This window comes from Felis catus, chromosome A1, assembly GCF_018350175.1.
Source record: "Felis catus isolate Fca126 chromosome A1, F.catus_Fca126_mat1.0, whole genome shotgun sequence".
Taxonomy (NCBI): Eukaryota; Metazoa; Chordata; class Mammalia; order Carnivora; family Felidae; genus Felis; species Felis catus.
This window is the reverse complement of record NC_058368.1, coordinates 139,562,737-139,589,436: the sequence shown is the minus strand read 5'-3', so window position 1 is coordinate 139,589,436 and position 26,700 is coordinate 139,562,737. Positions and strand designations below refer to the sequence as shown.

The 26,700-nt window shown below is 39.5% G+C and overlaps 2 protein-coding genes across 3 annotated transcripts; one reads left to right on the top strand and one right to left on the bottom strand.

Moving 5' to 3' along the window:
- On the bottom strand, positions 1 to 21,753 carry HMGCR (3-hydroxy-3-methylglutaryl-CoA reductase). 2 transcript variants are annotated; one of them, XM_003981075.6, is made up of 20 exons: positions 21,618 to 21,753; positions 16,501 to 16,688; positions 15,917 to 16,028; positions 15,553 to 15,640; positions 14,338 to 14,422; positions 13,354 to 13,459; positions 10,627 to 10,733; positions 10,404 to 10,520; positions 9,818 to 9,978; positions 9,450 to 9,697; positions 9,156 to 9,334; positions 7,949 to 8,143; positions 7,202 to 7,360; positions 6,920 to 7,077; positions 5,469 to 5,574; positions 3,281 to 3,451; positions 2,830 to 2,970; positions 2,587 to 2,745; positions 1,954 to 2,108; positions 1 to 1,808 (listed from the first exon to the last, which is right to left on the bottom strand). In XM_003981075.6, the coding sequence occupies exons 2-20, from the start codon at positions 16,663 to 16,665 to the stop codon at positions 1,754 to 1,756; spliced, it is 2,667 nt and encodes an 888-aa protein (XP_003981124.1). In that variant the 5' UTR covers positions 16,666 to 16,688; positions 21,618 to 21,753; the 3' UTR covers positions 1 to 1,753. The 2 variants fall into 2 exon arrangements, with proteins under 2 accessions (XP_003981124.1, XP_019691200.1); XM_019835641.3 differs by lacking the exon at positions 21,618 to 21,753 and adding an exon at positions 20,342 to 20,618.
- LOC123386685 lies at positions 21,147 to 25,857 on the top strand. Its single transcript, XM_045062166.1, has 2 exons — positions 21,147 to 21,964; positions 23,290 to 25,857. Exons 1-2 carry the CDS (start codon positions 21,314 to 21,316, stop codon positions 23,449 to 23,451), a joined length of 813 nt encoding a protein of 270 aa, XP_044918101.1. The 5' UTR covers positions 21,147 to 21,313; the 3' UTR covers positions 23,452 to 25,857.
- Positions 25,858 to 26,700: the final 843 nt, after the last annotated feature.

Genomic DNA, 26,700 nt, shown 5'->3' with positions numbered 1-26,700 from the left:
TCAATATTAACCTCCTTTTCATAATTTACTGGAACTGGGAAAAAAGTATAACAAAATGTATACAATTCAGTAATTGTACAAAACATTCATTTAGCAAGACAATATTGGTTACAGTCACCAGAATGAAGACTCACACTTTTCACTGCCACTTCCATGAAAAGTTCGGATAAATAAGAAGTCACTGGCTGCAAGTCACAACGGAAGCAATTTAAACTTTACATACAACAGCAAAGGTCAATCTTCCACAACAGTAATGCAGACACAATCACTCAGAGGCTCTCCATGCTGCCACGGCATTACTGGAATGTCCTTCAGAGTCCATCTTCTCTCTCCAAGACCAACACTTGAAACATTAGATGTAATATAAAATAAGGAGTTCTTTATTATTTATACAAAACTTGTACATTAAAAAAACGTTAAGATTCAACAACTCTGCTGACCCCCTGAGGAAGCAAAGAGCCTTTATGGGTCTATCCAAAGAGCCTTGTGTGAATGTTTTGGTCACCAACCTCCTGGCCACAGGAACAAAGTATGCTCCTCCAGGGCCATTCATGTGGCACCTTCACTGGCTCTGAAAGCTGACTTTCCCTTTCACTGGGCTTGAAAGGCAAGCCAGGGTTTCCTGGACAACATTAAACACCTCTGTTTTCTGGCCCAAGCTTAGAGTGTCTTATCAGTACACAAGTTGATTTTTATTTATTTCTTGAACACTTTCAATAAACTCCTAGCATAAGAAGTTTTATTACAACATATACAGATTTGATACAGTTCTTTACAAAAAAACCACCTAGATTTTTCAGCTAAATAAATTTAAGTCTTTTAAGAAATTAAAGTTGGCTTAGAGAAACGGCATTTTTTTCAAGCCTGTGTTTTCCAACCTCTGAGCTCTCAGAGGTCAGACTTGTACGTTCTTGATAAAGAGAGTCCCCTTTGTCTAAGCAATATTAAGAGCTCTCGTATATTTAAGAGTGCAAAACTCTTGTTTCTTAAAGTCTTACACTACAAGAAATGTTCTAGCAATCGAGACAGACCTTTATATTTAGACAAGAGGCCTCTCTGAACAAATAGCCTACAGAGATGAATGCAGTGATTTGTTTTCTTGACAGAGAACTATTAGCACTGCTTAGCACATTATTCAGTAGTTTGGGAATAAGAGTAATTCTTCCCTTGAAGAAAGTAGGCCCCCTTCTGAAGAATCACAATGGCTACCCAAAAAGAAATCAAAAGAGACCAGCACCAAATGAATTATTAGTTTACAAAAAATAAACTTAGCTCTTATTTAAGTTCTATAACCCAGACTCAATAAATTAATTATGAAATCAGTTTGTCAGCTACAGTATAATTTAAAACTCCATTTTCAACCAGGAGGGAGGGGAGGATGGAGAGAAGGGTCAATCTCACACTAATCACCACGAACTCCATGGATTTCATCAAAAGAAAACACTTGTTTCCATCTCGTATTCTCTTTCAGAAGTGAGCTGTAGGTTACAATCTGTGATGTTCAGAGCATGATATCCATGTTGAGATCTTTCCTTCCAGAGAGCACAGCACATAAAGCACTACACTATTTTCAGATCCGAGAAATCTGCATGGAAAGAAGGATCCCTGAAAGAGCCAAACACCAAGCAGTCACCTCACAGATCATGTCTATTCATCCTCAACATAACACCGCACTGAGCTTTTTAATTCACAGATTTTATGTTAGTCCTTTAGAACCCAATGCCCGTGTTTCAGTTCAGATCTGTCAGACTATTCAAGCAGTGTTCTTAGTGCCAGTTCCTTGGAGGTCTTGTAAATTTATCTTTGACCTATGGCAGAAAAAGACAAAGCAGGAATATATAAAGTATCAGGAATGCAGAATTTTAAGTTAGGACTATTGTCTGTGAGTAGTAGGTTTTTTGTACTGCATTTTTAAGTACAGGAAAACATGTTAAGTAAATCTGTAAGTCTTACCTGTTGTGAATCATGTGACTTTTGACAAGATGTCCGGCTGCCAACGCTGCCATCAGTGACAATTCCCCGGCCATTACTGTACCGCACACGATCCTGGCAAGCTGCCGGGCATTTTCCCCAGGGTTGTCTTTGCATGCTCCTTGAACACCTAGCATCTGCAGCCAGGGAGAGACACAGCGGGACTCGCCCTTAAACTCATGGCAACAACTTCCTTCTCTATCAGCTAAAATAAGGGCAACTACAATGGCGTAAGAATAGAACGGATTCCAGAAGTATACAATCTCCAAGATTTGACAGCCAGTACTCACAATAACATGCACCATAGTTAACATAACATCCACAGCCTGGTCTGCAGGGCACTTAATCAGAATAGATGAACATTCATTTACTCTCTTAATCTACCTTCTCATTTACTAAGCACACGTCTCAACATGCTTGCTTCGACACAATGGGTTAGGCTGGTCAGAAGCAAAAGAATGACAAGACCAGCTAAAATACAGCTGAGTGACATGGGATGTCAGGCAGAAACAGAGAATCCCAGCAAGTCAGAACTGGCCTGAGGTTCTGGCCTTGCTGGTGACCCAGCAAGTCAGAACTGGCCTGAGGTCTGGCTTTGGGGCTGAGGCGTCATACCTGCAAACAAGCTTGCTGAGGGAGCAGGTTGGTCCCACCGCCCACAGTTCCTATTTCTATAGACGGCATGGTGCAGCTGATATACAGATCTTCATTCGTGGGGCCGCTTGCTTCCATCAAAGTAATACAGTTTGAACTACCAACATTCTGTGCTGCATCCTGAAAAAATAAAAAGGAGAAGTATAAAACTTCTCTCAACTTAGAACAACCCAAGACAAGAGAAGGAGAGGCTGGAGCCCTCACCTGTCCACAGGCAATGTAGATGGCGGTTACGATGTTCGCCGCATGGGCGTTGTAACCTCCAATGCTCCCGGCCATGGCAGAGCCCACCAGATTCTTACTAATGTTGACCTCAATCATAGCTTCCGTAGTCGTCTTTAATACCTAGCAAACAGAGTTGTGCACATTTTACATGTTCTCCCAGAAGACTCAGGGCATGTTACCCAGCTCTATCTTTCTGTCCTCCGGAAACCGACAGAGTTCAGATACGGCCCCACTGAGGCCTTGTCCTCAGTGAAGAGTATCAGTAAAGCTTGTTCCTGTGAATACCACACACAGGTGGGCAAGATGTGATCCCACAGTCATCTTTAACATAACACGTCCGTCCATATGTTAAACTTCACTTAGAATGTTAATATTCCTTTCCCAATTTTTAAACCAATTTACAAAATAAAATGATCATCCAATCACTCACTTCTCTGACAACCTTGGCTGGAATGACAGCTTCACAAACCACAGACTTCCCTCTTCCCTCTATCCAATTTATAGCTGCAGGTTTCTTGTCAGTACAATAGTTACCGCTGACTGCTAGAATCTGCATTTCAGGGAAATACTCATGAAGTTTCGAAAGTGCCTTCTCTGTGCCCTGTCAACAACACAACAAAATTAAAATGTACAAAGCTATTGATAGATCAGAGGCTTTATTTGTATCTAGTAATACTAATACTTATAAACACAGTAACTACAATATTTCTAAATATGATATACTTCAAAGGAAGTGAGCATAAAATAAAAGTTTCATTAACCATCACAGTGACTAACTTCTCAGTCAGAAATAGACTCCTATGGGGGCGCCTGGGTGGCTCAGTGGATTAAGTGTCCGACTTTGGCTCAGGTCATGATCTACCTCTTGTAAGTTTGAGCCCTGCGTCAGGCTCTGTACTGACAGCTCAGAGCCTGGGGCCTGCTTCAGATTCTGTGTCTCCCTCTCTCTCGGCTCTTCCCCTGCTTACACTATGTGTGTGTGTCTCTCTCAAAAATAAACATTAAAAGAAAAGAAATAAGACTCCTATGTTTCTTTCTAAGAATGAAAACAAAGTTCTTCATAGTCACGGGTGAACAGGATGTAGATGGGAAATAATGAGAATAGTAAAATTAAAAAATGAATTAAAAAATATTCAGTGAGAATATAATACTCATCATCATGTCACTGGTAGTAACTCAACCCATGATCAACAAGTAATAAATTCTCTCTTCTAGTTATTAAATTGTTACCTAAAAACCCAAGTTAGCAAGTCTGCAAAGAGAAGTCAGACATAAAAGTAAATCCTGTGGTTAATGGGAAGTCATTGGGATTTACCTTACAAAACTGTAAACAAGACTTCCAATTAAGTGAAATTAATTCAGTTAACAACCCATATCTCAGTAGCCCAACATACTAACTGGCAATTAAAAAAACTGTTTCAACTGTGGTAAAATACATATAACATAGAAGTTACCATCTTAACTATTTTCAAGTGTACAGTTCATCAGGGTTAAGTCCATTCACACTGTCGGTACAGCCAATCTCCAGAACTCTTTTGTCTTGCAAAATTGAAACTCCAAACCCATTAAACAACTCCCTATTTCCCTTTCTCCTCAGCCCCTGGCAACTACCCTTCCACTTTCTGTCTTTATGAATTTAACTAATCTAGGTACTTCGCAAGTGTGAATTTGCATAGTATTTGTCTTTTTTATTAGCCAGATTATTTAACTTAGCAAGTGAACCTCAAGGTTCATCTAGCATGTCAAAATTTCCTATTTTGTTAGGGTTTAATAATATCTCATTATATGTACACACAACATTTTATTTATCCATTCATCTGTCCATGAACACTTGGGTTGTTTCTACCTCTCTGCTACTGTGAATGCTGCTGCTATGAACAGAGGGGCACAAATAAGTCTCTGAAACCTAGTTTTCAACTCTTTTGGGTAAATACCCAGAAGTGGAATTGCTGGATCATAATTCTATTTTTAATTTTTTGAGGAACCACTATACTATTTATTGGCAACTTTTAAAACTTAAGTTTTTAGTCATTATTCCCCCCTCTTCTCTCTCTGGTTAAACTACAAAATAAATCTTGCTAACCTAATTGACTTTAACATTTTACATTTGTGAATATTTGTAAATAAAAAATAGTATCTGTAAATCAGAAAACATCAGTAGAATAAAATGTAAACCATACACAATATTCTTCTAAGGAGATAAATGGACTACATGCAAGAACTTGGCCTCTTAAATGCAAGTCTTGAGGTCTCTAAAAGAGGTGAGCTTTCAAAGTTTATAGGACAAAGCCAAGGAACAGTAACCCCAAGAATCCTCCCACCCCTTCTGAGTAGGCCCAGAACATGCATAATACTCCATCTAAATTAAACATATCAAATACAAAAATATATCAGAGCCAATAAATGCCTGATAAGTTACATGAATCAAGATTTAGCTTTCAATAAAAATCTTTCCATCAATGAACCCTTTGAATTAGTATATGCACACGGCACCAAATTCAAAAATACAGGAGAACATATACAGTGAGTCTACTCCCCACTCTTACCTCCCTGACACCCAGTTCCCCTCCCCTGGGGAATTCAGTCTTACAAACTCTATTATAGTCTATTAGGCTCACCTTTGAAATCATGTTCATCCCCATGGCATCACCTGACCTGGACTGGAAACGGATATAAAGGTTGCGACCAGCCATACTCATATGAAGTTTCTGTAAACGTGCAAATCTATAAACAAAAGTGAATGTTTTTTATTTTGTTAAGAAGATGCAAGTTATCTTAAAAATCTACTTTAGCTGATTTTACACATAAGAGAATACTCATGGAGATTTCTAATTCAACTGTTTCATTCTTTTTCTTTTTTAATGTTTATTATTTGTTTTGAGAAAGAGAGAGACAGTGCATGTGCACACGAGTCGGGGAGAGGCAGAGAGAGAGGGAGAGAGAGTCCCAAGCAGACTCCAGATATTTGGCACAGAGCCTGACTCGGGCTCAATCTCACAAGCCATGAGATCATGACGTGAGCCAAAATCCAGAGTTGACACTTAACTGACTGAGCCACCCAGGAATCCCTAGAGATTCTTCATGATAGAGAACAAACTGAGGGCTGATGGAGAGAAGTGGGTGGGGGTGGGCATTAAGGAGGGCACTTGTGATGAGCCTTGGGTATTATAAGTGATGAATCAATGAATTCTACTTCTGAAACCAATATTACAACTATATGTTAACTTACTAACATTTAAATAAAAACTGAAACAGGGGTGCCTGGGTGGCTCAGTCGGTTGAGCGTCCGACTTCAGCTCAGGTCACGATCTTGCGGTCCGTGAGTTCGAGCCCCGCGTCAGGCTCTGGGGCTGATGGCCCAGAGCCTGGAGCCTGCTTCCGATTCTGTGTCTCCCTCTCTCTCTGCCCCTCCCCCGTTCATGCTCTGTCTCTCTCTGTCTCAAAAATAAATAAATGTTAAAAAAAAAAAATTAAAAAAAAAAACTGAAACAAAAAAACCAAAATAGGGGTACCTGGGTGGCTCAATCTGGTAAGCGTCCAACTTCAGCTCAGGTCATGATCTCATGGCTAGTGAATTTGAGCCCCGCATCAGGCCCTGTGCTGACAGGTCAGAGTCTGGAGCCTGCTTTGGACTCTGTGTCTCCCTCTCTTTCTGCCCTGCCCCTCCCCTGCTCACCCTCTGTCTCTCTCTCTCTCTCTCTCTGTCAAAAATGACTCACCCTCTGTCTCTCTCTCTCTCAAAAATGAATACACATCAAAAAAACAAAATAAAAAACAAAAAACTAAATAAACCAAAAACCCAAAAAAACAAAACCTGAGTCTTATAAAACCAACACACAAACTTACTAGATCACACTATTTTTCCCTATTTACTCCTCTGGAGGTATTCATTTGGACCAACATTCTGCCCCAAGGGTAAATAGTACTCATTTTGAATAAATGGACTTAAAGTTCAGATTTTGGTACATCACCCGAAGCAGGCAGTATGTCGACAGTTATGTTTAGCGATCACAGATGACGACACCAGCTCTGAAATAAACATAAATGCATATACAAACCCCACACACACCTGCTGGTACTGTCAAAAGCCTCCTTTATCACTGTGAACCCTTCAGGTGTCTCCAGCCAGGCCTTCACCTCTGCGGAGTCACAAGCACGGGGGAGACGCACCACTGGGCCACGGGTCATCCCATCTGCAAGGATTCGGCTGCTGGCACCTCCACCAAGCTATGCAGAGGACGTTACGGAAGCACGTTAATCCTGAAAACACTTCTGCTTGGCCTCAGATCTCTTCTCATTGCCTGGCCTAGTGCATATCTTAAAACAGACAAATACAGAAATGCCTACTTACACCTATTGCTCTGCAGCCTCTGTTAGTGCTGGCCACAAGACAACCTTCTGTTGTCGCCATCGGCACCTGGTATTCTTTTCCATCCAAGCACAGAGGTCCTGCCACCCCAACAGGAATGGGCATATATCCAATAACATTCTCACAACAAGTTCCCATCACCTAAAAGGGGAAGTCAGGTACTGAGTGAAAATTGCTATCACAAATACACAGCCCTTCTCATCCAAAACTGTTTTCAAACATAACCCTTTATTTTTCAACATTTTTATCTACTCCTTGTAAGTATTTAAAAGTACAAAAGTCATTGACAATGACTATAAACAACAGGAAAAATATTTTGAATTTCTAGGACCTATAATCATAAGCAGAATACAAAATTACAGTGAAGTAATTAAACAAATGTTTTATAAAATTATGTACATACAAAAGACTAGTCAAGAAAAAGACTAGGGGCGCCTGGGTGGCTCAGCTGGTTAAGCGTCCGACTTTGGCTCAGGTCATGATCTCACGGTTTGTGAGTTCGAGCCCTGCATCGGGCTCTGTGCTGACAGCCCAGAGCCTGGAGCCCGTTTCCAATTCTGTCTCCCTCTCTCTCTGCCCCTTCCCTGCTTGTGCTCTCTCTCCCTCTCTCAGAAATAAATATTTAAAAAAAATTAAAAAACAAAAAAAGAAAAGACTAAAAAGCTGAAGACTAAAGCTACAAGACTAAAAAGCTACAAAAGCAAACTTTCTCAAATCAAGAAAACATACCAAGGAGTAATTATAGTTCCTGTAAGGTAGATACTGGAGAGAAGAAGGCTCTGGAAGTTTTCTGGACAGTAACTGTCGGCGAATAGATACACCTCGTTCATGGGTTTCCATCAGAGTTTCCAACTTGTAAGCTGGGATATGCTTAGCATTAACTAATTGGATGATCTCAGCATCACTAAGGAATTTTGCACCTTTCTAAAGAAATGAAAAAAAAAAAATGGGAAGGAGTTGTGGGAGGGGGATGACAAAAAATTTGAAGTGCACTTCGTATTCTTCATAACAAATACACCATTTAATACAAACAATGCTCAGTAGAGGAGAACCCAAAGAACTTTGGAGTTCTAAAGATGATTTGAATGGAAATAAGAATATCAAAATGAAAGCAAATTCTCTATAAAAATGTGGCCCTAAACAAATGTAAAACCAAAACACCAAATTTTGCAAGGGAAGTTCATAGAAAAATAAAACAAAACAAAACCACAATTAAGATTCTGATGGCCACCCTCTAAGTTTTGGTAACTCTGTATACAGCAAAACAGTTCAAAAATTGGCACACATGTTAATAGCAATGAGGGAAGGTGAAAGAAAAACAAACATGATGCTACTCTCACTCATGTGCACATAAATTAGGAATGATTAAGCAGATATGGATGGAACACAAAGTCACACTAAAGCATGAATTAACTCCTACGGCCGTGTAGGCAGAATACCCCCTCAGATGTCAGAAAGGAAAACAAGCGTCTGGTGAGCATGAAGCTTATTAAAAAGCAAACCAAAAAGAAAACAAAACAAAAAACTTTTCTTCTGTCTTTGAAGCTCGTTTTTGAACGAAACCTTTTCTAGGCCCCAACACACATGAGAATAGAGTAGTGGCTCATCTCTCTGGCAAACGGTAGTAAAGGGTAAAGAGCACTGTCTCTTGAGTCAGTAAATCTTGGACTCTTGATCTCTGCTTTTCCATTTCCTAAATAATGTATTACTTTGGGAAATACGCCTCCTGGAGCCTCAGCTTTCTCTTTCTCATCTGAAAAATGGAGGTAATTCCAACTATCTCACAAAGTTGTGGGGAATAAAAAAGACCACTACCTGCAAACCACGTAACACGGTGCCCAGAACTTATTAAGTACTCAGTAGCGAGAACTTCCTTCCTTCCTTTCTTAAAAAAATCAAAAAGATACAAAGCTTGAATTAACTTTATTTTCCTCACCTCTGCATTCCCAAGTATCTGTAGACATTCTTCATTAGGCCGAGGCTCGATGGGAAGTTCAATGTCAGGTTCCTGTGCCTCTAGTTCCAGTGAAGTATCAAGTAAGGAAGAGTTACCAACCACAAATGTAGCTCTGCTGGAGGTGTCAGTTTCTGCCACTAAGGGTTTTATGACCTCAACTGTTCAAGAAACCAAACGAAATCTCACAACAGTGAACATACATTTTAACACGAACTCAGCTTCTGAACAAATCAGTATTGGAAAAATGGAAAATAAAGAGGAACAAGAAATCACCTTTTCTTTCTCTGTTTATCCTGGTCTCTTCCTCCACTGCATGGAATTTCTGGCTATTTCTGACCAGTACAGGTTCACGTCTACAACAATCATCTGGGACTTTTTTAGGGGTCACTACAGGAGATGTGATAGGGTTTTTTAATGAGAGTGTAGATTCTGTCTCAGCTTGTTCAAAGAAGATGTACTTGACAGCCAGAAGGAGAGCTAAACTAAGGGTAATAACTTGTTCAATATCCATGCTGATCATTCTAAATAAAAGAAAGGAAATTAAAAAGTTATTACTCAGAAATTAAAATGGTACAACCTAAACTTTTAGTAACTAGACTACTATGATTAATACACAACAAAGCAGGTCTCAGGTAACTTACTTAGAGAGATAAAACTGCCAGAGGGAAACACTTGGTTCAATTCTCTTGGACACACTTTCATCCAATCCTAAAGAAACCTTAGAATTTTCTGCCGTACTGTTTTGAGGCGAAGGATCAGCTATCCAGCGACTGTGCGCATGAACAAGAACCAAGCCTAGAGACTGAAATAAAATGTTATAAATTATATACCCTCTGCATATCAATGCCACCTAAACTTCTCATCCTTAGCAACTGGATAGCCAGGCACCATCCTTCATGGTCTCCCCTCAGCATGAAAAGAAAGCCCTGCACTTGCTCTGGGACTAAAGTAGTGGCCTACTAAACTACTGAAAACGTTGCAAAAAAACAGGTTTGCAAAGAGAAATAAAGCAAAGGAATTTGAAACATCTGTTTAGGGGAGAGACACTAGGAGCCTCAAAGAAATGAGAGACAAGGAAAAAAAAGAAAGAGGAACATCAATGAAAGAGACAAAAAATGTAGAAAGATAACAGGAAGGAGAAAAAAATCAAAAAGCAGAACATATGAACAGAACATATGGAACACTGGAACTGAAAATACAGAAGGGAAAAGAAAACTATGAAATTACCATAATCATCTTAACTCTCTGAGTAACAGGATTTGGCTTATTTTCTTCTTCTTCTAAAACTCGAGCAAAATGGCTCAGCTGCCAAATTGGACGACCCTCACGGCTTTCCCGAGAAAGCTACAAAGTAAACCAGTGTTACATTAGAAGGTACTGATTTTATTTAAGTGAACAGATTTGATGAGAAACGTTACTCTTCTACTAATGCCGTAAGAACAGCTCTTACCTCTAAAACCAAGGAAACGCAAGCTGGGAAGAAAGTCATGAACACAAAGTAGTTGGCAAGAACTGACATGCAGCCAAAGCAGCACATAATCTCAAGTTGACGCACCCCTGGTTAGAGAAAAATTAAATGTATAATTAGTAAAGTACCTATATTTTTGATGCTACATACATCACAGGGACCTTTCCTCTAGGTAGACAAATACAAGAAAACATTAGTATATTAAACTCTTTCCTATCTACTGGAAAAAGAAATGAGGAACTCCAAGGTGATACCAAGCATTAGAACAGGAATAACTCCCTCTGGGGGGGGGGGGGGGGGGGGGGGAGAACTTGTCTCCTCCCAGGTCTCCAACACCACAATGCCAGGCACAGTCATTGTATTTAATTTACATATGATAATCCCCTTTTATCAAATGGTAGCAATCAGTTTTGAAATAGGGATTAACAAGGCCAGGCTACTCTGATGAGTCAACCTCCCACAGTCTGGATCCAATTCCACTCTTTGCCAGAAAAGCAATTCACCTGTGGATTTACCTTTGATTTACTTTTGATTAAAGTAAAACATACTGCCAGTTATGCCATTCCGGATTCAGTATCATAATAAATACTTTATGTGCACTAAATGAACTCTAATTTCAGTACAACCTCTATCGTGGCTATTGCTGTTCTTATAATTTTGATGAATTTCATGGATCTGTTTGAAAAATTAAATAATGCAAAAAGACAACTCAAGATCCAAAATTAACAAATGTTCCATTACAAAATGTTTAAGGTATCACGTGGTATATGTCCCAAACAGAAGGTTAGCAGAATTAGAGAGCTGAAAAATACCTTTGATTACCAAATCCTATTCCCTCAACTTTACAAATAAACTTGAATATAACACATATTTCTGATGTCACTCATATTAAATATAAAAATGTTTTGAAATGTAAATAAAAAAATCATTCCCTCTTCCTATAAAACTGCTAACTAGAATAACAAAAAACTCAACAGTCTATTTTATTTCTGAATTCTAAACAGATCATATGACTAAATAATAGAACAAAAACACATATTGTATTTTTAAGTACTTTTTTGTTTTATTTTAAAAAGATGTTTTTATTGTTTATTTATTTTAGAGAGAGACAGAGTGTGAGCAGAGGAGAAGCAGAGAGATGGAGACACAGAATCCAAAGAAGGCTCCCGGCTCTGAGCTGTCAGCTCAGAGCCCAACGCAGGGCCTAAACCCACAAGGTGCGAGATCATGACCTGAGCCAGAGTCGGATGTTGATCTCATGGCTTGTGGGTTCAGGCCCCGCATTGGGCTCTGTGCTGACAGCTCAGAACCTGAAGCCCACTTCGGGTTCTGTGTCTCCCTCTCTCTCTCTGCCTCTCCCCCACTCACACACTCTGTCTCTCTCTCTCAAAAATAAAAATAAACATTAAAAACATTTTTTTTAAACAAATAAAAAACATTTTTTAAAAATACCTTCCTTGCTAAATGTTGAATGACAGATTAAAAAACAATAAATAATAAATTCACCCTCAGAAAGAAGAAACATGTATTAACATACTACCAAGTGATGAGCCCTCGACTAAAAAAGTAACGACAACCAACTGCGTTCATAAAAGCTAGATAATTTATCTGTGAAGAATGAAGCCCCTTATCCAGGGCACTCAGGCACCAGGAAATAGGCTGCAATTGTCATTACTAAGAGTAGCTCCCTGAGGAAGCCATAAAGTCTAGTTTTAATGATTAGGAAATCTTCACAACAACAGCATGATATATTCACTCTGGCAAATTTCCAGGCCAGGCCAGGCCACAACTTCCGTCCTGTGTTTGATATTTAACATCTAATTCTCTACTATCTAATTAAGGATTAAGAAACGTGTTGAGATCAATGCTAGGTACTCGGTAAGATGTACTGCATACCATCTGATTAAATCTTGCCAACCAGCCTATTAGGTGGACCTAACTTACATCTGGCCCACTTCTGACGCTTCCACTGTCTCCTACAGGACAATAAAAACACAAAGAACCAAAAAAACAAAAAACAAAAAACCAACAAAAACAAAACCCACAAGGAACCAAATCACTAACTTAGCCTGGGCAGGTACACTGGAAGGTGCCCCAGATGAGCCTTAGAATACAATCCTGGTTATTGCTTCTCGGCCTTTTGGCTAAGATGAAGCGTAGAATACAATCTTAGTTAAAAACTAAGCAAAAAAATAAACACCACAAAATCAGCAAAAGGGTGGAGTACAGAAACAGAAGGTAGCAAACGTGAAAACTAAGTATCACTAACCTGCTACTAAGTTTTCACAAAAGCAGTCAGACATTAAGGTCAGATAAATCCACACATTCATTCAGTTAAAACCTTTTAAGAATAATGTTACACTTTTAAAAGTCAGAACTTAAGAATAACCAATGCAGGGATACCTGGCTGGCTCAGTCAGTTAAGTTCCGACTCTTGGATTCAGCTCAGGTCATGATCTCATGGTTCATGGGATCAAGCACCAAGTTGAGCTCTGCACTGACAACTCAGAGCCTGCTTGGGATTCTCTCTCCCTTCTCTCTAACCCTCCGCTACTTGCATGCACACACTTTCTCTCTCTGTCTCTCTCTCAAAATAAACATCAAAAAAAAATTTTTTAAGAAAAAAGAATAACCAATGTAATCTCAGACGTTCTTTTTTCCCTTCATCTACAAACTTAGTTTAAAAAACATTAAAAATCTCTTACAAACCTGACATGGTTCCAACTCCAATCACAAGACATTCTACAAGGGCATCAAGGGTGAACGTGGGACCTAAAATTGCCATTCCACGAGCGATATTTTCCCGCACTTCATCCTAAAACACAGACCGTACATATCAATGAGGGTAAGGTTCAAAATAACTTTGGAAAAAGTCAGAGAGCATCCTAAGGCCTCTGTTAAAAGCGAATGTGCTATACAAAGAGTAAAATAGACAATATAATACCACTAACAGGCATTGCAGGTGCAAAGGATTAAAAAAAGTCATATCCAGCTCCCTGCTTTCCCTTTCCACCGAGTGAGATACTTCTTGGGAGGATTCCTTTGAGGTGGTGCGTCAATCCTGCCATCTAAATACCACATAATGAAACACTACAACATTTTATATTGGTTACAATTGACAGTTCTTAATTGCAAATTTTTTAAGACCTTAATACTATGAAACCTAAATCATACTCTTGTCAACATGTTCAAGTATTCGAGACAGTTATCAAATACATAGTCAAGGCAGAATGGCAAGCTACTTTATACTCAGATACTCTGATGCAAGATTACTGAAAATGTTAGGTTCTTTACAGTGACTAATGAACACCAAGATAAAACTTTAGATGGAAAAAAATGCAAGTGGTAATGCCAAAATTTTAGAAATCAATCTACCCTCAGACTCTCTTCTATTACATCCTGTCCTATTCTCTGATAGGTTTCACTGGGGAACACTCTTACTTATCCAAAAGTCTTATTACCTTAATTTCTGAAATCTTCAAATAGGAAAATGGAGATCCCAAATTCCAGAAGCTATGCAATTATAACTGAGTTATTAGGTACCCAAAAAGACCAGTCTTAAGACCTGACAATTAAAACTGTGGGCAATTCGTGAATCTTCAACTGTGAAGAAGCTATTAATCTGCCCTAATAATGTAAACAAACTGAAAAAAAGAACAATATTGACATCTGTGTCTTAAAAATAATACTTACCTGTGAGTTGGAACTGAGGGCAAACTTTGCTAGTGCACTTGCTCTGGAAAGGTCAATCAAAAGTAGGAAAAAGGGCAAAGCTTCACTGCAAAAAAATCAAGATGATCAGGAACATTCATCAGATGAAAAAACGTAGCTTAAAAATGCTTTCTAAGACAAAACCCCTGCCCCATACACTGTATGATTCTTTAGTATAGGTACCTTTTTGTAGTCCATAAGGTATACCTTATACTCACTCCCCTGTGACATCCTCAAAGCTAAACATACTCACTGCTCAAAAATATTTGTTAAAACTATTTGTAACGTTGAGGTGCCTGGGTGGCTCATTTGGTTAAGCATCCAAGTCTTGCTTTCTGCTCAGGTCATGATCTCTCAGTTTGTGGGATCAAACCTCACATCAGGCTCTGTGCTGACAGCACATAGTCTGCTTGGGATTCTCTCTCCTTCTCTCTCTGTCTCCCCACCCCCCATCTCTCTCAAAATAAATAAACAAACAAAATTAAAAACTATTTGTAAAGTTAAAAATGTCAATATATTTTCATAGAAACACCTTTTGATAATTTTACAGCAAAATAACATCCTAGGTAAAAAATGTTTTCTTGAATTCACAGGGGGAAAAGAAGTGAAATGCATGTAATTTCTTTTACTTGGTCACTACTTGTGGGAGGATAAACTTAACAAGCTTTCTGGAGAGAAAGTTGGCAATAACAGCACTCAAAAGCCCTAAAAATTTACACAGCCACTGTCTCACACCTAGGAATATATTCTGAAAATAAATATGAACACAAATTTATCCACAAAGACATTCACCATAGTGTTATTAATAGAGGAAATTAAATAAATTAAGAATCGAATCCTAGAGGGTTTAGTAAATGACCTACAATATATTCACATAGAGGGATACGAGAAACTCCTCAGAAATAATTTAGTTTAGCACTAAGGGCAAGCAAAGATGTTGATAAACTATCATTAGGCATAAAGAAGTTACAAAGCAATATATACAGTGTGATCTCAGAATTTTTGTTTAAGTGTAAAAACAGGTAGGAAAGGATAAATACCAAAAGGTGTTATCATTAGCTAAATGACTACATGAAAATTTTCCCCATATTTTCTATAAATTTTTGAAAATGTATATAATACTTTATAACTTGGAGAAGAAAAATTGTTAACATTGTTTCTTGGAAAAAAAAGTATATTTATGCTTTAAATACTTACTTCAAGCCTGTCAATTCTTTATCCAAGAAATGAATGACAACCGTACTGAATACGAAACTTGAGAAAATCGTGAAGAGGCCAGCAATACCTAAAATGACAAAACTCAAACTGAGAAAAAAACCATCCTTTATTATAAAAATAACATAATCCCATACAATATTCTGAAAGAAATATTATATTCTCCAGATTATTAAGATCTCAACTATCAGAATATTTATTCCCAATAAGGAAACCACTGAATTTATGCGGCAGCACTTTAAGCAATATACAGGTTTCCATATACAGGATTTGAACAAAAATATGTATTTCTATAGCAAAACAACAATTTGATAGCACAAAGAAGTTGAATGTATAAAATGATTACCCAAAATATATTTTGATCCAAGTTGACGTAAATTCTGGAACTGGAAGTAAATATACAGGATCGCTATGCATCGTGTTATCGTCAGAATTATGATGTCACTGCTTAAAACATCCTGTTGGAAGACACAAGGAAAAAAATCCCAACAGTTTTACTTTTTAAAACAAGCAACGATATGTAAGAATTTTTATTTTGTATGCATCATTAGTTTATATATTTGTCACAATAATATAAATACAGGCACAATACAAGTCAAATAAAAAATATTAAATATGTATATCAAAAATTAAATACAGTTTTTCAACAATCCACTGTTTAAAGCCCATCATTTTTCTCCGTTAATCACTTTAAGCTATTATTTTCTCAAGTAAAGTCAATTACACTCATCTTATGCAGAAAAGGCATGAAGAAAGGTTATTTCCAGTGTGTTTCCAAACACTGTAAGTAAATGGAAATTTGAGATAAGTTCATGAACACTAAGATAAAAATTTTACTTGGAACTTTTTTGATTATATGATCTCTTAAGAGGAAATGCTCTTTAGAAACTGAAAGTGTAATTTAGTCAGTATCAAATTAATTTTACAAACCTCTTCAAACTTGGGACACTCATAATTCCAACCACAGATCTTATCGTTACCAGTAAACATGTTCATGGACATCATACAGATGGTCAGTGTCACCGTCCCCACTATGACTTCCCAGGGATGGGAGGCCACAAAAAGGCCATGCATTCGGAAAAGTCTTGACAACATTGTAGCTACAGAATCCTTGGATCCTGGAAGGAATATCAAGTGTGAACACTTAGTACACATTTCACTGTATTTTTAGGAAAAGAAGATTCTGCATTGTAAACTCTGCTTTTGTAGGCACACTGTCTTATACATATGAGTAATACTATTTGATAGTGTTCCTTATTAATGCTGGAAAATAATTATAAAATTAAAATGAGGACTTTGATATTACTTTTTTACTCATAACACTTAAATATTCTTCTATTAGCAACCAACTTAAAAACAGCTATTTCTTACAATTTGTAGAATTCAAGCTTTTATGAGGAAACCAAATAAATATCTCAGGCCACAATATTATCTGAGCTAAGGAGGAGAGCAATGAGACAGAAAAAAAAAAGTAAAAAACAACTGTTCACATTCGTTTTCTAATTTCCCTGACATAAAATGCGCATTAGCACCCTCTTCATTCTCCGTATTCCAATTACACAAAAGGCAAATACCAATCTACTTGTTGCCTGTCCTCGAAGGCAGAGAACCATTACAGTCTTCCATTCCATTCAAAACATGGCATACTGTTAGTGGCAAAATGATGTTTAATAAAACTTCCTACTGTTGCTGTCACCAGAAAAAGTCTTTTTCCATTTTTACAGCTAATAAAATGCTAGAACAGTAACAGAAGAAGAGGATGGCTGGCCAAAGTAGATGTCTGTAACATTCAAAAATTCCCAATAGAAGATACAGGTAATTCTGATCTAACGAATACCATGACTAAACTTCCCCATGCTTGCTGGCCAACTCTGTTCATTCCGATACTGTGATTTTTAAAAAATCTGATAGTCACTGGTCTCCAATACAGGAACTTGTAAAACGTCTTAGACTAAAATTAATGCTTACAATAAAGCGTATTTCATTACCCATAAAAATCTATTTCAAATTAAGATTTTTAAAGTAAGGCTACTGGTTGACACACTAGCAAGAATTCAAAGGAATCTCATGTTTACAGTAACAGCTAAGAAAATGACTCATTTATTGAAGACAGTAAATTAAATGGCAACAAATGAAGAAGAAGAAAGTTAAATACGCTACCTTAAGGACTAAGGGACAGAAAATAAGAGTAGTTTTCAGGAACCAAAGTAATTACTGAATGTCATCTCCCACTGTGTCACTCTATATTCTCTCCATTTCAGCTGCTCCAGCCACCAGCTGGGCAGCTGGCTTTCTGACTGCAGGCAACCACCTTTCATTGGATCAATTAAATCATGAAATCAGTTTTGCAAATCAGAACATTTTTTAATAAAATAGAAAAAACAGCTGTAGGTAAACATGTAGCATGGGTTAGGTATTATCTCTTAAAAGTTTAGGGTTCCTGAAACTATACATATAGGAGTGTGTGTAGTGGCTTCCCATGTCTTCCTGGGGGTCTCAATTTTAAAAGGCTGGCAGTCACTAAGATCTACAAATGCGGCATGCATCTGCCTGCGTTTATTCATGCTTTTTCAAACTTCCTCCCTGAGTCTTGTTCCGCATTTTATCCTCCAGCACCTTGCATCCACATACAGCGGTTGCTCAATAAATACCTGCTTAATTGAAAATAAACTCATAAACTAGAGTAGCATGCATTTTATTGACACATCTTGAAATAGACCTAAAAATGAATATAAGTCAACAAGGTACAGATATAACTGCCCACCTGCTAGCCCTCCCCCTCCCACCCCGCCACTCCAGTTAAGGGCTGAAGCAGAGAATTCTGGAAACATATGAAAGCGGAATGGAGTAGGGAAGAGAAGCTATAGTCTATACACTGCTTTTGAAAATGAACAATAACAAAAAGAGTTTCTATTAAATGAGCAGGGACTTGGACTTAAAGCACTGGAGAGTAATAATCATAGATTTGCATCCTACTTCATTACACCAAAAGGCTTCTAAGAGCCTAGATTTTCAGGACAGTTTTCTATCACATAACATCCTTCTAGCAAAAAACAAAAACTCTGCAAGCTGGTCTAAAGGATCAACAAGCATCAATGTTCCAGAAAATGAATCAACTAAAAATACATTTCAACACTACGTCAAAATAATTTCCAACACTCTCTCCCCGCCAAAACACTCTCAACTTACATTATTCCGTATTAAGTCAATGTATCCTTCACTATTAAAAAGTTAATTCTGTTGAATTAAAATCTGAGCTGCTAGCAGAAAACCACCCCAATTCGATCACAAATTGGTTTAGCATCATTAACCCACAATTATATATTAGGTACATCATGTTGTCCCTTAAAAAGATTTCATGGTAGCATTTTCAATACTGGGACATTTCTTTCCTAGGTAAAGTCATCTTTGCAACATTCAGGGAAAAAATTACACATGATCCTGTGAACCAGCCCCAAACAGAGAATCTCACCTATTTGGAAATACAAACTCAGTAATCAAATGTACAAGGTGTGTCAAAAGTAACCATATAATTATACACCACCTCATTTCTCACGGGCATCCTCCCCATTTCCTGGTGATTATGCAAAGTAGTTAAATGCCACCTTCATCAGCAGTTCCAAGTGTCATAAGCAGGCTACAGGACAGCCCATGAGAATTCAATGGACACTATATAGGCCATGCAGCAACAAAAGTAAGTTTTACTTAAAAAAAAAAAAAAACAAAAAAAACAGTTAAATAGGCAATGTATACCTTGCCTATGCACAATGAAGTATTCCCCAAACATTTCACAGATTCTTCAAAAGAAGAGATCATTTAAATTCAATGGAATCATCAAACTCCAATCCAATGCACCAAAGAAACCACCTACCACGGCCAACGGCAGAAAAGGATGCTTTGGCCTCTGACTCTAATTCTTTCCTCCCACCCTACACTCCTCCTGTGCCACACATTCCAGCATCTGATTATACACCATCTTACACGGCTCTCAAAGTAACTGCTGCGTACATTCTGACTCTTTGAAGGCAAGAACCATGTCTTATACTGAGTCATTTTTAGTTCCAAAAGGATTTAGCATTCTGCGGCTCAAACTAGTATTCTAGTAAATAAATAAATATATACATACATATACATACATATACATATATATACATATACATATATACATATACATACATACATATATGTATATGTATATATGTAGTATATATATACTATATATATGTAGTACTGGAAATCAGGAAACCAGGATTCTACATTCAACTCTCTTACATGCTTTTATGAGTCACATCTCTATTCAGTTACTAAGCTAGAGCTCCAAAGTTGTTTAACAAACACAAGTATTATGTGGAGCCATCTGAAACTGCTGCTTGTGTAGGTTTAAAAAAAAGTCAAATTTCAAATATCTACAATTTTATATGGGTCAAACCTAAATAGATACTGATACACATGTAGTTATCCATCCACGGTTTAAAAAGGAGATCATACAAGAACAAAAAGAGGGTGTGCACACACATACACACTCCATCATGAAATGCTCACGCCACACCCAAGTTTTCATATATTAATGATTAATCTTTGCACAGTTTCTTAACCTTCATGTTACTAAATTCCATTTGTACTTACTGCCAAGTTCATCACAAATCCTAGAAAAACACAACAAAGCGGGACCTCAAAAAACAGTCGATCCCAAAGTACACTACAGGCTTTTGCTAGATTACCTCTAAATCAGAAAACGACTTTCACTGCATGAAAAGTAAAATATACTCACACGCAAAAAAATACATCCTCCATATTGAGATGCTGAAATTATGCATGATTACTTAGTACGGCCCAGAAAAAAAATGTTTCGTATAACTTTTCACGACGAAGTCCAAGGTGGCATGTCCTCAACCAAGCCATGAAGTATTTCAAATGACCATTTAAGATGGAGTACATCAGCCGTCTCTCACCGCAGAAATTGCCTATTCTATATTGAAACCTATATTCCTAATCCAAACCAAATAATTCCAGAAAATCTACAAGGTTTGGACTCAATTACATGAGCACCAAGGAGGCTCAAGCCCCTTACGAAAAAGAAAAATGAGGAGGGAGAAGAGAGGGGGGAGGTGAATAGAAAAAGAAGAATCCTTGGGGCGCCTGGGTGGCTGAGTCGGTTAAGCTTCCAACCCTTGGTTTCCGCTCAGGTCATGATCTCACGGTTCGTTAATTCCAGACCCACATCGGGCTCTGCGCTGACAGGGCAGAGACTGGGATTCTCTCTCCCCGCTCTCTCTCTCCCTCTGCCCCTACCCCACTCGCACTCTCTCTCCTTCAAAATAAACTTTAAAAAGAAGGAGGAGGAATCCTTTAAGTCCTTGGGCAAATCCCTACATTGGGCTCCGTATTGTCTCAACTCGTGGCTCCTGTAAATGACCAGACACATCTCTACAGATGCATGGTTCTTCCATGGCTCTGTGTTAGTCAGCAGCATTTACAGAAATCTTTCCCAGCACTTTAAAGAAAGGTGCTGACGAACAGCAGCGCCTGGGCGTGAACGCCTGCACCAGATAGTCCTTCTCGAGGCCTCTCCGCGAGCTGCCGGCGGGACACATGACACACACTCCCAGCATTTCTTGGATCGAGGGGCTTCCGGGGTCACCCGACCGGGCACCCTTTCCGCCCGGATGATAGTGACTGCGTAGCCCACACCGACTACTTCGGACTAGGCTAGAAAACGCGGCTACGCCCCGCCAGATCACCGATGGTGACGGCAGCCACGAAGAAGCCAGCCCGCCGCCCGCCCCTCAGGCCCAGCCGGGCCCCAGATCCTCCCTGGCATCGGTGCGGCCGCCGCTCAGCCGCGCCTCAAGGACGTCTCCTTACACCTCCCAAGGACCAGGCCCCCCCGCACCCGCAAAGGCGCCACTGCAGCTCCCGCCAGGTCCTCAGGGGCTGCCGGTTGCCCCTTTCCAGGGCCAGGCGGAGCCCGAGAACCACCATCAACACAGCCCTAATCCCGCTTCCCCGCCGCCCCCGCCCCACTTCGGGGCTACAGCTCGCCTCACCTCCCGATTTCACTAGAGGTCACCGAACCGGGGCGCCGGCGCTCCGTCTGTCTCCAGTCAAAGGAGACGCGAAGCGGAAGGAACCTTCGGCTTACGCACACTCGGAGCCGGCTGAGCCTGCGACCAATGAGAGAGGATCGTCCGATCGTCTAGCCAATCATCTGGGGGCTGCTGGGCCTCACGGCGCTACGTCACGAACGGTCGCCTTAACAACCTCCCACAGCTCTCACTGCTGCGGACAACAGGCACCGCACCATCTCTCACCATGGCTCGGCCAACCAATAGCTAGTCGAGTCCCAGAACTAGGGCCTGCCTATTGGCCCAAGAGCCCTGGGGGCGCAAGCATGGTAGGTGCTCAGGCCAAGGCGATAGGGGATCTGGCGGGTGGAGTGTCCTACGGGCCAGGACCTGACCTGTTGCCATCCCGGCTGTGAGAGTATTATAGGAAACACCAGTGAGAAGCAGAATTGGAGGGTGACAATAAACGCAGGGTCAGGTTGAGGATAGAAAGCCCAATTACTTAGTGGATAGAGAGATGGAAGAAGTGGAGATGAGGCTGAAAAAAGAGAAGGTGGCAGCGAGATGCAGCCCAAACCTCAAGCTGACCCATATTGGAAATCTAAAAACAGCACCTTCCTGCGATTTACCCATCTGTGTAAATAGCTCCAGTCACTGGGGTCCCTCCCTGCCCCTGCACAGTGCTTCTGTGTGGAGCGCTGGTCACACACCACTGTCAGTTCTGAAATATGCCTCAACTGTGTCTTCTGCATTCTCTCTCCCTCCTCTCGCTGCAGGCCTTTATTATCTCTTAGATGAAATAGTGTAACTCCACTCTTAGGCACCTTTCGATCCTGTTATTCCATAGGACTGCCCCCCTGGAGTTGCTCATTGTCTACTGGATTAAAGAACCTGACACCACAAATATGGTCCCACCCCACATTTCTTGTGTATCTCTCCCCACTTACCTGTATCAACCCTACGTTTCAGTCAAGAGTAACTGGCCTTTTTTCGGTCACACTCGGTTGCTTTATACCTCTCTGCTTATGTTCTCTTTATTTAATCTGGATGTACCTACCCATTTTAATTGTTGAAATCCTATCGTTTAAGGGCCATTTCATATGCCACCTCCTTTCCTGATACCTTCAAGCACATGTCATTCCTCCCTACTTTGAACACTCATATTTCCATAATATTCTGTGACTTGTCTTACTATGTGGAAATTTCTTAGAAACAGGAATTATAATCCACTGAATTTTTAAAGTCCTATATTTAAAACACAGTCCCTGGAACATACTATACACTCAGTAGGAGCTTTAATAAACTATCATCTTGCTAAGTTTCCATAATCCTTGTAAAATAGGTATTATCTCCATTTACAAAAAAAAAAAAAAGTTAAGCAACTTACTGTAGACCACAGATAATAATTAGGAAAAATGGGATTGGAGCCCACATCTAAAGCTTATGCTTGTTCTTCTACACTCCACGGCTTCAGTATATGACCTTTATTCACATCTCTTTACCAAATATTTTTGGGTGGCCAATTATATGCAACATGCCATAGTTGGCATCTGAATCACAGTGACAAACATGACGGACATGGAGATTGCCTTTATGAACCTTATATCCCTTCACAGAATAGATGGTTATTAAATATTTATTGAATTAATTATAGTGGAAGGAAACAGTTTTCACAGTGAAGAAGACTGTAGTGAATCAAACAAGATTGAAATATTCTAAGTCTTATCAAAAGGAAGGAGAAGGAGAAGGAGAAAAGAAGAAAAAGAGGAAGAAGTGGAAGAGGAAGAAGAAAAAGCAGAAGGAGGAGAAGGAGTGAAGGAAGGAAGGTAAGAAGGATGGAAGGAAAGAAGGATGAAAGGAAGGAAGGAAAGGAGGGAGGGAGGAAAATCTGTAAGTACTGATAGCTGAGAAACTCACACTTTCAATGTCCCTAGAAGCCTAAAAGGTCAGATATGTCAGAATTAAAAGTTACAGATAATACAAATACTTACTAATATAAAATCAAGGGAAGATTATGAAGCTGTTTTCACAAAAGGCTTTAGATCAAGATTTGGAAAGTTTTGTTCCCAAATTCTGCTTAATTGAGAATTCCAATGAATATATGGGTTCAAAAGCAAACAAAAGCTAATTGTCTGGTTTTATGTACTTAAAACAACTTCTATATGGGTTCCAAAATGTATTTCAAAAGAATCTTTTATTGCACTTAACTCGTTATTTGTACTTAATGATAAATCACAAAATTTGGCATGGACACAAGAGAGAAGGCGAAAGTGGGAGATGGGGTCAAGGGAATCTATGTGCCTTCTTTTCTTGTGGGTATACTCTCAGAGCGAGGAGTTTATTAAAGTATAATTTTGGGGCACCTGGGTGGCTCAGTCGGTTAAGTGTCCAACTCCTATCTTTGCTCAGGTCTTGATCTCAAGATCATGAGCTCAACCCCACGTTGGGCTCCATGCTGGGCATGAAGCCTACTTAAAAAAAAAAAAAATTAAAAACTAAAGTATAATTTTAAGAGCCTCTTTTAAAGTAATGGATGGCCCATATTGCGATCTTGAACTCAAGACCCTGAGATCAAGACCTGAAACTGACATTGAGAGTCAGACACTTAACCGACTGAGCCACCCAGGTGCCCTGATACAAATTGCCATCTCAATCCATATTACCCTTAGCATTTATCTATGTAACTGTGTTAGACCTCCAAGCTTCCCTTTTCCCTCTTTTTATTGTCATGGGTCATGCATTAAGTCAGAGAATTATAACAACAACAAAAATAAGAAGAAGAATAAGTACTTAAATAACTCTATGTACCAGACACTTTTCTAAGTGCTTTATTGATATTAACTCCTTTAATTCTCATAACAGTCCTATGAAAAAGGTGTGTAGAATCTGCATTTCATGAGGCATGAAGCTACAGAAACAGAAAGATTAAGCACCTGGCCTAAGTTAATGCAGCTTGGAAGTGGTGGAGTTAGAATACGAAGTTTGAAATTTGGCTCCCAAGTGGATGCTCTAAACAACTCCACGGTGCTAGCTTTTGCACCAACATAATATGTACTGCTTTGTATTAGCACATGTTGTGATTGCCTAAGCTTCTGACACTCCATTGCAAAAAATATTTCATAATCTCAACGAAAAATCATCTTTATTTACTTATTTATTTCCCATTCACTGTTCTCAGCTGCTTTCAAAGTTATATCTTCAAACCTCAGGCAGTTTTCTCTCTCTTACATACTCTTTTTTTTTTTTAATTTTAGGGATAGTGTTTTAACTAGTACCTTGCAAGTGATAATTGGCCACTTAACTTTGACAGATAATATGATTGATTATCTCTCCTGTCCAAGATCAAGAAATACTCAACACAAGGGTCTCTATGCTAGGCAAAGGGGTAGGCATCCAAGGTACAGAGTTCAATAAGAAAACAGACACAAACAGAACCTTTCCAGATAATAGAGTCAGTGTTCTGAGTGAAATATGCAGAGGGTCCAGTGAGAAAGAGGTAGGGCATGGAGTTTGGATGCAGTACATTCTGAACAAGGGAAGGAAATGGTTTGAAGAAAGGCTATTTCAGCTAAGTGAGAAAAAGAATGGAGGTTGGCATGGATCAGGAGCAGAAAGTTTAATTAAGCAGAGATTTTTTTTTAATGTTTATTTATATTTGAGAGAGAGAGAGAGACAGAGCACGAGCAGGCGAGAGGCAGAGAGAGAGGGAGACACAGAATCCGAAGCAGGCTCCGGGCTCCAAGTTGTCAGCACAGAGCCCCATGGAGGACTCGAACTCTTGAACCACAAAATCATGACCTGAGCTGAAGTCAGATACTTAACTGACTGAGCCACCCAGGTGCCCCTACTTAAGCAGAAACATTAAAGTACTGTGGAATATGAGAGATTTAAAAGGTGGGGCAGTCATGAGCAGGTTGACAGAAAATCCCAAGTTTCTGTCACCCAAGGTGACCTCTCACAGGGGCTAAAAGTCTCAGCTACTTCTCTTCTTTTGCTACTTTTGTTCAGCAGCAAAACTTAAAATTCTGCTTCTTGTTCATGCGTAAAACTTCCTAGAGCTGCACCCCACCGCAGGAGCCTCTCTTGCAGTCCCGAACAAAGATTTCCACAGGAAAGGGTGCACACAATTCGACATGTCTTCTGCCCACCGAGCCCGTTTTCACTGTTTAACTGTGTTTTTGTTTGTTTTCTTCTTCACAGTTCCCCCATTCCTCTTCTTAGGCTCCCCGCCCCCCCCCCCCCCAGCTTTGCAGAATCTGTTGGGAATAGGTATGAACTGTATTGGAATAATTTTTTTTTCTTTTAAAGGAATTTACTCTCCTCAGGAAAAAAGAATCCTCACACAATGTAGAAACAGCCTATCTATAGTCAGAGTGAGCGTCGTGTATCCCTGAGATTCTTAGGGATTCTTGGCTAAGGTGGCTGGTTCACAAGTCAATGAAAGACCAAGAAAGGAGGTGAAATGAAGGAGGGAAGGAAGAACGAATTTTAACTGAAATATGAGCACTATTTTTTCTCCCTCATTAACAAACCTGGTCCTGGTCTCAGTTGATAAGAGTGGAGTGTGCTGTTGATGACAAAGGCTGTATCCAATTCACTTGTCATGTCCCAACAACTTTCTCCTGTTTACCTTCATCTTTCCAATGCCATCTTCTCCTTCCAGCTTTGTATGGCTCCCAGTTGAGACAGCAGAAGATTGTAAGAGTGAGGGGGAAAGAGGAAGAGCTTGCAAGGATGTAGATAAGATCACACGAGGCAAGTGAGAAACAAAACAAAGAAGGATAATGGCCCAAAGAGGCCCACCTCAGCTTTTCTGAGCAACCCCATAAATTGCCAAAGAGCAAATTGCCCAGAGCTACACACCTGTAATAAATTTGGTTACGAGTAACAGAGAACTTAAACTAAAATATTTAACAACTATTTAAAAATATCGGTTTAGGGGCGCCTGAGTGGCGCAGTCGGTTAAGCGTCCGACTTCAGCCAGGTCACGATCTTGCGGTCCGTGAGTTCGAGCCCCGTGTCAGGCTCTGGGCTGATGGCTCAGAGCCTGGAGCCTGCTTCGGAT

Coding starts and splice junctions, on each gene's coding strand:
- HMGCR (XM_003981075.6), bottom strand. CDS start 16,665: ATGTTGTCAAGACTTTTCCGAATGCATGGCCTTTTTGTGGCCTCCCAT. Junction 14,423..15,552: donor AAAGAATTGACAGGCTTGAA/GTAAGTATTTAA, acceptor ATTTTTTTGCAG/TGAAGCTTTGCCCTTTTTCC. Junction 2,109..2,586: donor CTCAGCAAGCTTGTTTGCAG/GTATGACGCCTC, acceptor CCCTGGCTGCAG/ATGCTAGGTGTTCAAGGAGC.
- LOC123386685 (XM_045062166.1), top strand. CDS start 21,314: ATGGTGACGGCAGCCACGAAGAAGCCAGCCCGCCGCCCGCCCCTCAGG. Junction 21,965..23,289: donor GCCCTGGGGGCGCAAGCATG/GTAGGTGCTCAG, acceptor AATTAATTATAG/TGGAAGGAAACAGTTTTCAC.